Below are 14,611 nucleotides of genomic sequence, written 5' to 3' on the forward strand. Positions count from 1 at the left end.
CTTGTCGATTTTTCACAAATGTATTATTTCTTTATCTAAAACATAAAAAAAGCTGTCTGCTCTGGTCACTTCTTTGAGTCTCATATTTTTGTGAGTTCTCATATGTACAAAACCAAATTTGCCTGGCTAACTTGTGAATCTGTCTTATATCAATTTAATTATTAGGTTAGCCACAGAATCTAAGAGGGAAGAAGGGTAAAGTTTTCTCTTACAATTCAACTCAGTTCTGACACTATGTGCCTGGAGCTAGCATCAGCTTCCGTATGTTAAGGGCTCAGTCCTATGAGACTGCACCCAACCTGTTCAGCAGCCAACTGCAAGTTTAGTTTGTCACCACACTTCTGAGGACTTAAATCAGAATTACTCTGCTTGGTGCAAGGACACACAACTCCCCACATCAGGTCTGCTCTAAATCAGAAGTTCCAATGACCCCTTCCTCAAATTTGATTAATTTGCTACAGCAGCTCACAGAATTCAGAGAAACAACTTACTGCTGGGTTACAAGTTCATTACAAAAGGATTGGGGTTTCTGGGTGGCTCAGTTGGTTAAGCGTCCAACTTCGGCTCAGGTCATGATCTCACGGTTTGTGGGTTCGAGCCCCGCGTCAGGCTGTGTGCTGACAGCTCGGAGCCTGGGGCCTGCTTCAGATTCCTTGTCTCCCTCTCTCTCTGCCCCTCCCCTGCTTACGCTCTCTCTCTATCAAAAATAAAAATAAACACATAAAAAAAGGGATTTAACTCAGAAACTGCCAGAAAGAAGAGATACATAGGTCAAAATATGTGGGAAGGGGCATGGGGCTTCCATGCTTTATCTGAGCTCACCAGAAGTGAACCCATGGGGCGCCTGGGTGGCGCAGTCGGTTAAGCGTCTGACTTCAGCCAGGTCACGATCTCGCGGTCCGTGAGTTCGAGCCCCGCGTCAGGCTCTGGGCTGATGGCTCGGAGCCTGGAGCCTGTTTCCGATTCTGTGTCTCCCTCTCTCTCTGCCCCTCCCCCGTTCATGCTCTGTCTCTCTCTGTCCCAAAAATAAATTAAAAAAAAAAAAAAAAAAAGAAGTGAACCTGGAAGTTCTCTGAACCCTTTTGGAATTTTAGGGGGGCATCATTACACAAGCATGATTGACTAAATCATTGGCCACTGGCGATTGATTCCATTTCCAGCTCCTCTTTTTTCCCCTCCCCAGGGGTCAGGTGAAAAGTCCCAACTCTAATCACTTGGTTGGCTCCCCTGGCAGCCAGCCCCCATCATTAGGTGCTTTCCAAAAGTCACCTCAGTAACATAACAAAAGACACCTCATTCTCATCACAGGAAGTTCCAAGGGTTTTTGGAGCTCTGTGCCAGGTGCAGGAGGGAGACCCGATAAATAGTTCTTTTTTTTTTTTTTAATGTTTATTTATTTTTGAGAGAGAGAGAGAGAGAGCAGGGGAGGGGCAGAGGGAGAGGGAGACAGAGGATCCAAGGTGGACTCTGTGCTGATGGCATAGAGCCCAACGCAGGGCTTGAACCCACGAACCCTGAGATCACGACCTGAACTAAAGTCAGATGCTCAACTGACTGAGCCACCCAGGCACCCTATGAAATAAATACTTCTTTTTCTTATTAAGTTTATGTATTTATTTTGAGAGAGACAAGAGATAGCACCAGTGGGGGAGGGGCAGAGAGCAAGTGATACCAAGAATCCCAAACAGGATCCCAGCTGCCAGGGCAGAGCCCAACGCGGGGCTGAACCCATGAATCTGTGAAATCATGACCTGAGCCAAAACCAAGAGTTAGACACTTAACCGAGTCACCCATGCGTCCCTAAAATATTTCTTATTATAAATCACAGTATCACAGCCTATAATTGACTCTCCAGAGCTTTTGCCTGCGACATTTTAGAAGGCCACATGTTCGGAGGCACCTGGGTGGCTCAGTTAAGCGTCTGAATTCGGCTCAGGTCATGATCTCGCAGTTCGTGGGTTCGACCCCCACGTTGGGCTCTGTGCTGGCAGCTCAGAACCTGGAGCCTGCTTTGGATTCTGTGTCTCCCTCTCTTTCTCTGCCCTTCCCCTGCTCATGCTCTGTCTCTCTGTCTCTCAAAAATAAATAAACATTAAAAAAAATTAGAAGGCCACATGTTCAAACTAAAACTATACTGGGAAAGACATATTCAGAGTAAGATTACCATGCGGCTTCTTTTCTGTCTGGGTATTTTGTGTGCAAGCACCTAGCAGTACCTTTTCCACCAGTGAGTCTGACCAAAGTGTCTTATCTGGCCCTTCTCTAAACCCCTGCCCTCCGTCTTCATCCTATGTTGTGCACGTGTTTTCTCAAGTGGCAGTTGCTTGGTGTTAGCTATCCTAACACATGCCCTCCTCTTCCCCATGCAGCAGGATGGACTGACCAACCGTGTCTGTTTACCTCGGGGACCCTGTTGCTGCTAATGCAGGGCCTGGACCACAGGAGGCATCAGGGAGCAGTTACTGGCAAGTGTGAATGTATCAGAGCACGGCCTAGCTCATTACAGACGACAAACTGGCGGTCAGGCAGAATGGAGTAGATTCTGTGCTTGGCTACCTACCATAGTGTTTCAATTAAAAGCTAAATTAGTTGTTGACATGTAAAAAGTCAGATTTCATATAGAAATGCTCCCTTCTCTTGAAAAATGGGAAGATGGGCGATGCTGGGCTAGCATTCCTGCCTGGTACCAATTGTCTGGAGGTGAGCAGTGGCTTCCTCTATGCGGCACATGCTGTTCCTGTCTCCAGTCTCCACACTTGCTGGCATTTTAAGTCCAAGAGTTTTAGTCTTGCTAATCTCTCTCCTTGAGTCAGGTGCCTAGCCAGTGAAGACACCTGCTTGTGAACCCTGGTTGGTGACCGTGACCGTGGTTGACAACCTTTTAAGTGGTTCCAGACACTTCAAGCATCTCTTGAGTTATGTACTCCCCAGTACAAGCACATGCACATAACATTTTACATACAATTTGGAGCTCTACAGCCTGTCCTGAGGCCAGGCTATAGACTTCCAGGGTCAGAAGATGACAGCCCTTCCTCTTCTAAGTCTTTCCCAGATTCTCCCAGGGCTGGCTCCTTCTCAACATTCCAGCCTCGGCTCAGTCAGCAACTGGAGAGAGGTCTTCCCTGACCGTTTATTGTAAATTAGCTGTCCTCCCTTCCCCTGGTGCTCTAGTCCTTTTAATCTCTGCTTTTATTTTCCCTGGAAGGCTTCTCACTTTCTGAAAGGGTCTGGTTCCAGGCTCACCTATTTAGTGTCTGACTCCCACCCCTGCCCAAATACAGTGTAACGTGGAGAGAGCGCCGTATCCTAGTACCGTGAATAAGCAGTGCCTGGTACCCAGGGGGCAATTGACAAGGGCTTGTTAAAATGAATGAATGGATGGATGGACGGATCCACCCAATCTTGGACTCCTCGAGGCTTCGGGGGGCAGGAGCCAGGTGAGAGTACAGCCTCACGGTCGGCGACCCTGGTCAAGTTCGACCCCGGGGCTCTCTCCTCCAGTGCCAGGCAGCGCCCGCGGGCGCCGAGAGGGCGGAAGCTTCGGGGCCGGAACGGGCGTGCCCGGCGCGAGGGTTGCGGGGGGGCGGCTTAACCGGCCGGACCGCAGCGGCGGCCGCGGGAGGGGCGGGCCGGGCGGGCGGCGGCGGCGGCGGCGGCATGGCAGGGCGGCGGGTGAACGTGAACGTGGGCGTGCTGGGCCACATCGACAGCGGCAAGACGGCGCTGGCGCGGGCGCTGAGCACCACGGCCTCCACCGCCGCCTTCGACAAGCAGCCGCAGAGCCGCGAGCGCGGCATCACGCTCGACTTGGGCTTCTCGTGCTTCTCGGTGCCTCTGCCCGCGCGCCTGCGGGCGGCGCTGCCCGCGCCCCCGGCGGCGCCCGGAGCCGAGCCCGAGCCCGGCGAGCCGCAGCTTCAGGTCACGCTGGTCGACTGCCCCGGGCACGCCTCCCTCATCCGGACCATCATTGGCGGTGAGCGCGGGCCGGGGCGGGAGCCGGGCTCGGGGACGCTGGGCGGAGCGGCCGGGCCCCGTGGTCCGAGCTCGCCCGAGCCGCTGCCGGGGAAGGGAGGTGGCCTCACCTCACGGCCGGGGCCACCCAGGTCGCGAGAGGCGGACGGGACGCGCCCGAGGCTCCGCAGCAAGGGAGCGGAGGCCCTGGGACTGGAACTCGTGGCCCGGCTGACTTGGAAGCTCTAACCACCCACAACGACCGCGCAGGAAGGTGCCTTCCCTAAAGTTTTTGGTTTTGTTTTTTTGGTTTATTAATTTTTTTTTAGAAGATAAGTTTGTAATACACGAACTAGTAAGAAAACACAAAGACTGCAAAAAGGGTATATGTCAAAAGTGTCAAAAAAAGAAGTCTCCACTCTTCAGTTCTTTGGTCTCCTGGTTCCCATTTCCAGAGTCAGCCGCTGTTCCCCGTTCCTTGTATCATTTCAGAAAAACCACGTAAGAACAAGCATACCCGTGTGTGTGTAAACCCCCTTTCTCTTCCTTTTCTTCACAAAATGGTAACACCATATACACTATTTTACTCAACGCGAAGAGTTCCATGTCAGTACACACAAAGCTACGTAATTTTTTTTTTTAAGTTTATTTATTTTTGAGACAGAGAGAGAGAGAGCATGAACGGGGGAGGGGCAGAGAGAGAGGGAGACACAGAATCGGAAGCAGGCTCCAGGCTCTGAGCCATCAGCCCAGAGCCCGATGCGGGGCTCGAACTCACGGACAGCGAGATCGTGACCTGAGCTGAAGTCGGACGCTTAACCGACTGAGCCACCTAGGCTCCCCAAAGCTACATAATTTTTAAAGGTCATATAAAATTCCTTCGTGCGCTTGTACCAACGTTTTCTTAACTCTTAATGATGGACATTTATCTCGTTTCCAGTTTTTGCTAATGATGCTTCGGTGAATTTTCTAGAACAAGTCTGGTGGGGGTGCTAACATATCTGTAGAATTAGCTCCTGAAACTGAACTGGTTTGGGGCAAAGGGCAGAGTGCATTTTCAGTCATAATGGGTACTGCCGAAATGCCCTTAGAAGATGTACCATTTAATTAATTTTTAATTATACAGATAATACATAAATACATTCTGCTTGTGAAATACACCATTACAAATTAGGCAAAAGTCCCCTAATGACCTCTCCTATTTCTCCAGAGGAAGCTGCTATCATACCTTTGTGGATTATTTTTCTGGACGCATTTTGCCACAGTTAAATCTATGGACAGGGCTTTAAAACTTGTTCTGTTTTTCAGATGAAAATGAAGAATTCGTATAAGCACATGGCACACAAGGGTGTATAGCTAAAAGAAGTCTTTTTCTTCACTGCTGACCCTAGTACTTGGTTACCTTGTTTCCATTGCCTTTTGTTTCCTTCCAATGATATGATATTGTCTATACCTACAAGCACATATGGAAATATACTTTAGGAAGATAGTTTCATTGGCTTGGTGGCAGATGGCTTCATTGGTCGCTGGGCCTATGGGGTCCCAGCTGCAGTGATGAGTGTGTTAAGTACTTTCATCTCTGTTCCCTACCAGTTGTTCCATTCTGTAGGCAGTCTGAGGTCATTACTCCATTTTACAGTAGAGGAAATGAAGGCTCAGAGAAGGGCCCTGCCCAAGGTCGCTCTGCCTAAAGTCTTCAATTCATGTCTCAGTCATCAGATGACTACCCTTTTCTCTTCCCCCCTCCTTATAACTGAATTCTGTTTGGTCAATCATATCCAATCACATTTTAAGACATGTACTCTGAGCCAGTCTAGGTTGGAGATGGAAGAGACAGGTTAAAATAAAAGGCAAGAAGGCACTTTTTTTTTTTTTTTTTTTTTTTTTTTTTTTAGTGACTAGTGTAGGTGAATAGCGAAGGACATACTTTTGGAGTCAGAGCCAGGCTTGAGATCTGGCTTTCTCCTTTACTGTGTGACCACGGAACCTAATTTTGGAGGTTCTGCACACTAGCACATGCGGTTCTTTATTTTGGCTTTGCTTTTCTCGTGTGTTTGCCACTTCCCGGGCGAACCCTGCAAGGAGTTTGGCGGTTTCCATTTAATAGCTGAAGAAATTGGGACTGTGGGAAGGCTGCTGGTAAATAGCACAGCCCAGGTCCTCCTGATCCCAAAGCTGGAGCTCTTTCACCTGCTTCCCCATGTCACTTCACACTACCCCTGCCCCCTTCTAACGTATGCATTTATGAAGAGCCTCTTTGTAGGACAAAATGTTTCATGCACCAGCCTTATCCCATATAACCAAATGATAACCCCCAAGGATTTGGCAGGTCCTTAGTTTGGTCTACAGTTAGCAGGTCTCCTACAGTTGTAAAACTGTAGAATAAAAGAAGAGGGATTTTTTTTTTTCTCTTCTTGTACCTACATTGTGGCTCTTCTTACTTCCTGAGTGAGGAGACTTTCCTTATCTTCTTATAGGCGTTAAAATGTGACCTGAACGCAGTAGAATGGTGAGACCGAGGCTGCCACTATCCTTCCTTCAATAGAGCAGATTCCCACCCTTTTCGGAGAAATGAGGAAAAATGAGGGGAAGGACACGCACATTTGAGTACTTGCTCTGGCCCATGCTTGTTGCTAAGAACTTGCATGTGTGCAACAACCCTAAGGGGTGCCTGTTTTTCAGATAAAGAAACCGAGGCTTGGGAAGTAAAGTGCCCTGGGCTGGTGTTTACCTGACTCTGCTGCTGCTAACCTGGATCTGGTTAATACCATTGCTTATCATCCTAACTCATAAATCCACAGCCATCTCTGCCTTCATGAGACGGCTCCAGTGGCTGAGTCCCTGCTTCTGACAGCTGGACTCCTACAATGCTGGGCCTGCACTTCTCACCTGTTTGCCCTCCATTTCCACGCCGTAGGCAGTGAACTCCATCTTCAGAGGCTCATCAGATCATGTCAACCCTCAGCTCCAACACTTCCCAGTGACTTCTCTTGTGCTTCGAGTAAAACCCAGCCTCTTCTTTGTGGGCCACAGAACCTACGGTTGGGCCTCTGTCTTCCTCTGAGCATCGTCCCTTGCCCCCCACCTTTAGTCTCACTGACCTCATTTCTACTTATTGAATGGGCCAGTCTTTGTACCTGCTGTTCCCTCTGTTTGGTACATCTGGCTTCTCATTTATATCTTAGCTCGAGTGTCACCTCAGAGAGGGCTCCTCTGACTGGCCTAGCTAGAGTATCCTCAGCTCTCTCCCCCATGTACTTTCTCATGTCCCTGTTTTATTTCCTTACAGCCCTTTTTACCATCTGGTATTTCTGATGTGTTTACTTGTTGATTGTCTCTGTCCTCCATGAGAATAGAATAGGAATCATGTCTGTCTTCTTCCCCAACATATTCTTAGCGTTTGGGTCAGAGCCTGGTGTGTGATAGGCAATTTGGTTAGTTTGAACGGATGAAGCTGTGTACCAGTTCCTGGGCGGGATGGTAACAGTGAGCAAAGAACTTTCTTCATGGGTTAGTGGACAGAAGGCAATCAGCATGGAGCCTGGCCTGTAGTAGGTACACTATCCATGTTGATTCTTTTCCCTCCCTCTGGGAGCTAACAGCAGAGCTGGGGAGGGGGCATTGTCAAATGTGCAGAGTGACCTATCAGAGCTTTTGGCATACAGGCCAAAAGCACTTTGCTGTGGGTGGGGTATAGGATGTGATAGGGAACGAAGAGCCTTCCTAGTGGAGGAAATGCCTGGGCAAGGAAGGATCTGTGACTTAAACCCGCCTTTTTGTCTGTTTAGAGTCAGAGATAACTGCTACCGTTTAGTTGTGTCTGGAAACCAGCGTGGCGTGTAGGGAGGCATGTCGAAGATGAAGGTAGAAGGGTTAGTGGGCCAGATCCTATAGAGTGGTAAGTGTTGGGCTTAGATTAGGCCCTTAGTGTAGATTTCTCCTAAGGCTCTTGGAAGGCTTTTAAAGCAGGGTTGTGACAGGATCGGGCCTGAGCTTTGGAACTATGCAACATTGCCGGGCAAGAACTCCTACTGACAGCAGGGACTGCACCTAAACCTGGGATTGCTGGAAGATTGGGCTCCTGTTGGAGTTCCTGGCTTGCTGTGAATGATTTAGACTCTTTGCTGAATACATTATCCCCAGTAGGAGGAAATTAGAATGATTGTCTGAGTTCCACGATGATATCTCTGAAGTTTAATATATCTTATATTAAAGCCTGTTCTCTTTAATCCCATTGCTCCCCTCCCCCGCAAAGTGCTTTCACTACCCAAAAGAATCCTTTCTTAACTTAGAGAAAATTGGGCTTTATCTCCTTGGTCCATGTGGCCATAGATAAAACTCCTGTGGTACTGGGGAGGTTAATAGTGACAGTAATACTCCGCATTTATTTAGTGCTGCCCTTATGCTATGGGTTTTTTCTTTTTTTTTTTCTTTTAACACTCAAAGCAGTCTTGTGAGGTAAGAGGTGATATTCCCATTTTACAGATGAAAAATCAGGCTCAGAGAAGTCAGGAAGTGTAGTTCGTAAGTGTCAGAGCTGGGTTTGAACCCATGTGAGTCTGACCACACAGCTCCTACTCTGGCATTCTCAATGGGAATGAAAAAGTGTATCCATCCACTGCAGCCCCCTGCAGTAGTGTCTCAGGGCAGTATTTTTCTCTAATCCATTTTAGGGTATAAATCTTTCAGGGTTAGAACTTCAAAAAGATTCAGTAATGTATGTTTTAAAGACTTGGGTGGGGGGTGAGGGACTTGGACCCATCCTCAATCTAACTCTGGCAGGAAAGAGGAGAGCTGAAAAATGCTGGTATCTTGGCTTGGCAATTTATAGTCCTCTGGTGGCTGCTAGGATTAACAGTGTATTGTCTCCTGGTCTTTTGTTCCAGTTGTTAATGAACAGCAGCTCTTCTGCCACGACTTGTCGCCCTGATCCCTCGCCTCCTCTGCCCACCGTTTAAGCGCTGCTTCCTGCAGGGCTTGGACCCTCTCTGGGCCCTGCCTGGCTGGAGCCTATGAGAGCTGCCAAAGCCTTCTAAGTCTGACTTGGTTACTCTCTTTGGAGGGAAAACAGTCAGCAGCCCTGGGGCTCTTTGTCTCCGCAGCCTGGGAGAAAACATTCTTTGTAAAACTTACTGCTACTTTGCCTTCTTTCTCTGTTTTTCCAACTCCGTGCCTCTTGGTGCTGATGTGGAGAAAGTGCTTGTCCCTCTGGCTTGTTTTATCGAGGAATGTGTCCTGCAGTCTTTCTGCAGTCTGTCTGAAATGCTCTCTTTGGACCCGTGAACCAAGGTGTGTGAATGAATGTGTGTTTTCGACCAGATTTTTTACCTTACCATTTGGGCATCTGCCCAGAAAGCAGTGTGCTGGCTCTATAAGCAGAGACAGCAAAGGGGCCTGGCTGCACAAGGAATTTGGGCATTATTCTAATGTAAAACCAGCCAACCAAACAAAAAACCCAATTTTGGTTTTCTCTGCCTCTCGTCTTCTTATGATTTGGTGTAGAAATACATTATGTTATATTATGGTATTCATATATGTGTGTCCTGAAATATTGAGACCTATTTAAAGGAGTCGATATAAATGGAAATGCTTCTTTAATCTTAACTCCTTTTGCTCCTAGGATCCGCCAGGCCTTAGTTCCCTTACCTTCGTGCTCACTCAGGGACGGCTGCCTTTTATTTTCTCTTCTTTGTTAAAAGGTGTGCACCATAACGGCAGATTCCCCTCTCCGGTGTCCATTCTGGGATGCCCTCTACCATCGAGTGAAACTGAGGCCAGTACTGGTGTCTCTTGTGCTCATGTGCCTAAAACCTCGTTCTGTCCAGCAGGAAGTCGGCTGCCCTCAGTGCCAAGTGTGCCTATATTCAAATACAAGTTGCTCTGTTTTGCCTGCTACCTTATCACTCTCTGACCCCTCCTGATCTCCTTCCAAGTTGGAGTGCCTTTAGCTGTCTCTAGGAGACTCTCAAGTTGAGCTTTGTTTGCCACACTTTCTCTTAGTGCTGGACAGTGGGTGACTTTGCTTTGGTTTGGATGACAGTGTGGGAGTAACACAACATCAGAGACACAGCCTTGAGTTTAAATTAATGCAGAATATTTGAGCAGGAACCAACAGGAAAGAAAAATGGAAGCAGGTAGTCATATTTCATTCTGTTGGGGTACATTTTTCTTCTCATGGGGCTTGCCCTTGAGAACAAAACATATCAAATGTTAAATCAAAGAATATTTTTGTAGTCATGCTAGGAATAGAAAATAATGCAAAGACTTTGCCTTCTGGAGGCAAATATTTTGCTGGAAGGTTATAATCAAAGTCAGAAGGAAATCGTAGCCACAGCTTTTGGTAAAGCTGTAATCATTTAAAATTAATTGCTTTTAAACTTTTTGCTTAACATCTCCTTTGTTTCCTATCTTCTTTGTCTCCTGGGTTTTTCTTCAAAATCACTTCATCCAGGTTGGAATAAGATTTGGGCAGGCGTCCCGGGAAACAACCCGTAAATGAAGCCCTGAGACATATTCCCTGCTTGGTCATTCTTTTGTTGGCTGGAGCCTCGAACAAGCTGGGGATGGGGCACCCTTGTCATGGAGCTCGAGTCTGTCCCCTTTGAGACTGTGCCCAAGGTGACAGGGTCTGGAGCTCTGGGTAAACCGGAGGCCTGTGTCCTGGTGAGGTGGAGCCTGGCATTCCTGAGATGGCCTCAGGGTGGGGCAAGGAACAGGAATGAGCCCTTCTAGGGTCTGGCTCAGATGGCACCTCGTGTGTCTCCTGCTCTGCTGTGATGGCTGGCTTCCCTCTATCGTTCCCATGTGTCTGAAGACCTCGCAGGGTCAGGGACAGCGTCTGAATTGTCTCTGTAGCTCCGGGGCCAGTTCAGGGCCTAACACATAGTGGATACTCAGTAATGTTTGTAAACATTTTTATCGAGCTACATATCTCACATACTGTAAAATGTGTCATTTCACATGTATACTTTGGTGGTCTTCAATATATTCACACAGAATCGTGAACAGACGTTGCCACAATTGAAGTTGAGAATATTTTCATCACTACAGAAAGAAACCCATGCTCATTACCAGTCACTCTCCATTTTCCCCTCCCCTAGGCCTAGGCAGCTGCCTAATGTCCACAGATTTACCTTTTCTGGACATTTCATAAAAGTGGAATCCTCTAATACGTGGCCTTTTGTATCTGGTTTCTTTTGCTCAGTGTGATGCTTTCAAGGCTCATCCATGTTGTAGCGTGAAGTATATACACTTTGTTCCTTTTTTAAAGAATATTTTCTTAGTTTATTTTTAATTGTGGTAAAGTCAACATTACATAAAATTTACCATCTAACCATTTTTAAGTTTATAGTTCAATGGCATCTGTCTCTAGAACTCTCCAACTTAAAAAAACTGAAAGTCTATACGGGTTAAACAGTAACTCCCCAGCTGCTTCTGCAGCTGTACTTCGTTGCTTGTTATGGCTGAATAGTATTCCACTGTATGGATAGACTGCTTTTTAATCCATTCATCAGCTGAAGGATGTCTGGGTCGTTGTCATTTTTTGGCAATTATGGATAATCCTGCTATGAACATTTGTGTACGAGTCTTTGTGTGGACGTGCATGTTTATCCCCTTAGGTGTATGTCTGCAAATGGAACTGCTGGGTCAGAGAGTAACTATTTCTACTTATCGAGGAACTGGCAGACAGTCTTCCACGGCAGGCAAGTCACTTCACATTCCCACCAGCCGCGTTCAAGGGTCCAGTGTCTGTACATCCTTACCAATACTTGTTATTGTCAGTGTTTTGGATTGTAGCCATCTTGGTGGGTGTGAAGTGGTAGCTCGTCGTGGCTTTTGTTTGCATTTCCCTGATGGCTAGTGATCTTGGGAGAATTGTCTGATGCCTTGCCCATCTTTTAATTGGGTTATTTGGTTTTTATTATTGAGCTGTAAGATTTCTTCGTGTACTCTGGATACCAGATACATGATGGACGGACGGACGGATGGATGATTGGCAGATATTTTCTTCCATTCTGTGGGTTATCTCAATCAGTTGAGTGTTTGACTCTTGATTTCTGCTGAGGTCATGATCCCAGGGTTGTGGGATCAAGCCCTCTGTTGGGCTCCATGCTGAGTGTGGAGCCTGATTGAAATTGTCTGTTTCTCCCTTTCCCTTACTCATGCTCTCTCTCTCTCAAATTAAAAAACAAAAACAAAAACGTTTGAGTTAAGTAAATAATTGAGTTGAATTGAATTAAGTAAATGAATATATGTTGAGAGGATTAAACATACCCAACACGTTATCTGGGCTAAGGTAAGTGTCTAGTAAGTGCCATTTGCTTGTGTATGGAAGGCCTGTTGGGGTCCCTGTGGACCTGTTCCTGGATCTGCCCATTTCTGTCCTTAGTGCCTGGCCAGAGATGGGTCATCCTGTCTGTTCATCCCGTGGTAGGGTCTCCTCTCACGTTAGGGTCTTGTCTGGGATCTGGCCTGCAGATGTGTTTTGGTGGCCCATCTAATATTTAAAATTAAAAAAAAAAATCAGGTGACCTCATTTAATGACCCAGATTCCTGGCTTCTTTAGAAATACAAGAAGATTTTCACACTCTAGCGTGGTGGCACAGTCCTGGAACCGAGTAGAAGGGGCGTGTGCTCTTCAGATTGCTTGGGCCCCATAGACATTTGGGCTTGTAGCCCCCATTTTGAGGACTTGTCAACCCATGTGGTGGGAGAGGATCAGATGGAACTGTTATTTGGTGTTTTCCCCCATTTATTCAGAGACTCTACAGGCATCTGTTGTACACTCTGTCGGATGTGAGGGCAGATACAGATGTGCCTGTCTTCAAGGAGCTCACAGTCCAGAGGGCCAGGGAAGAGTAGGAAGTGCCAACAGCCAGTTGAGACAAGATGCAGAATCAGAAGGGCTTTATAAAAGAGGAGCTTAAGGTGTGAGTGCCTCTGCTTGGGACAGGCCGAAAGGGCATCCCCCAGGAGGGGACCCCGGGGCTGGACCTGGAAGGCTGACCTGGAGGTTTTCCAGGCAGAGAAAAAGAAAGGGCAGAGCAGACCCAGGGAGCAGCCTGATCAGTCAGAGGTGTGAGAGCAAACTTGGCCGAAGAAGAGGGCAGTCAGTCAGCAGGAGAAGTGGGAGGAGATAAGGCCGGGCATGAGGGTCATGGGCGAGTTAGGAGGAGGGGCTGTCTTGTCAGAGCTTTGAAGGATGGCTGAGATTTTCCCAGTGGGGAAGATGGGAGGCTTTCCTGCTCCAGGACTTGGAGTGGACAGACACACAGGGGAGAAGGGAGGGCTGGAGTGTAGAGCTCACAGGGAAGAGGCAGGATGAGAGGCTGAGCTGCAGAGACCCTTGGGCTCCAGAACTCAGGAGCTTGGAGAGTCTGTTGTTGGAGGCAGGTGGGTGGGTTTTAAGCCGAGAGATCCTGCTGGCTTTTAAAGAGTCTGAGAAGAGGGCCTGTGGCAAGTGGTCTGGGCTTCCAGATCTGGCAGGGAGAGGGAGAGCAACCATAGGCAGGATGGACACCATCAGGGGGAAAGTTGTGGCTCTGGTGTTGCCGACGGGGGAGTGCAGAGCAGAGCTGAGGAAGGTCTGTCTCTCAGAAGGAAAGATGGGGAATGGACGTTTTGGGAACATCTATTGTTTGCTGGCCACTGTTCTAGACCCTTGATTTTCTCTCTCCACCCTGCCAGCCAGAGGTGAGCCTTTCCCTCTATATTGTACAGCCCATAAAAATGAGACTCCAGAGACCAGTCTCTGGCTCGGCGGGGGTCGAACCCAGTCTGATTTCAGAGACCCCGGTTTGCTTGTGCTGCTCTCAGGCCTTCGCCCACGCCTACTTTGGTAGGAACTGTGGCTCCTGAGGAGCAGTTTATATACAAGTCAATTTGTCAAAAACAGAGATTTCAGCTTCCATTCTCCCCCGGATTATTTGAGTTTTGTTTTTTGTTAATTGGGTCTTTTATTTTCTTGTGCTGTGTGATTAGGCTCCTGCTGCTTTGAAGTGGCCTTCGTTGGGTGGGGAGAGAGTGGGGAGGACTTCGTTAATGTGGTGATCCTCTCTTGGCAGGAGAAGAAACAAGTTTTGCTGTTGAGAGAGAAGTTGACTTTCCCTCTTTCCATATCTCTTATGTTGTGATGATGCCTCTCTTGTCTTGGGGCCTTCAGGAAGACTAAAATAATTTCCTTTGTCTCTAACCTACTTCCTGAGGATATTTATTTGGTGGCATACACAGGTGCTACCTAAAGATAAACCTGACTTTTTTTCTTGTAAAATTAGTGCTTGGAATTGCTAGCATTGACCTGCTTGGCCTCAGGAACCCGCCCTGTCTGGCCTTATGGCTTCATTCTTTATCATAGATTTATTTGGGCTGCTTAAAGCTCAGGGAGGGTCAGTGGCATGTCCTTGGTCATCTGACACCAGGACTAGAGCTCTGTCTTCCCCGTTACATTGCGGCGTGGCACTTTAAAAAATTAGCTCTGCTTGTGGTCATTTCTGGGTGGCTTTCAGGGCCGCGTGCCATAAGCACCAAAGGCCCCTGCATGCGCTTGCAGACTCGGTGTTCACTGTTCTCTGAAACGATGATCCAGGGCATGTTCAGAGAGAGTCCTCAGAACTTCTGCTCTAGAGAAAAAAAGACCACATAAGAAGACTTCCATCTCTTG

At 47.7% G+C, this 14,611-nt stretch overlaps 1 protein-coding gene across 3 annotated transcripts in view; it reads left to right on the forward strand.

The window, feature by feature from the left end:
- The first annotated feature begins 3,615 nt into the window (after positions 1-3,615).
- Positions 3,616-14,611, forward strand: part of EEFSEC (eukaryotic elongation factor, selenocysteine-tRNA specific) — a 250,387-nt gene continuing 239,391 nt past the window's right edge. The window contains exon 1 of one of the 3 annotated variants that reach the window (XM_058725799.1): positions 3,616-3,973. In XM_058725799.1, coding sequence (XP_058581782.1) covers positions 3,658-3,973 — 316 coding nt within the window. In that variant the 5' untranslated portion in view covers positions 3,616-3,657. The remainder of the gene's footprint in view (positions 3,974-14,611) is intronic. The other 2 variants (XM_058725798.1, XM_058725797.1) reach the window with 2 other exon arrangements.

The sequence above is a fragment of the Neofelis nebulosa genome, chromosome 4 (genome assembly GCF_028018385.1).
Source record: "Neofelis nebulosa isolate mNeoNeb1 chromosome 4, mNeoNeb1.pri, whole genome shotgun sequence".
NCBI lineage: Eukaryota > Metazoa > Chordata > Mammalia > Carnivora > Felidae > Neofelis > Neofelis nebulosa.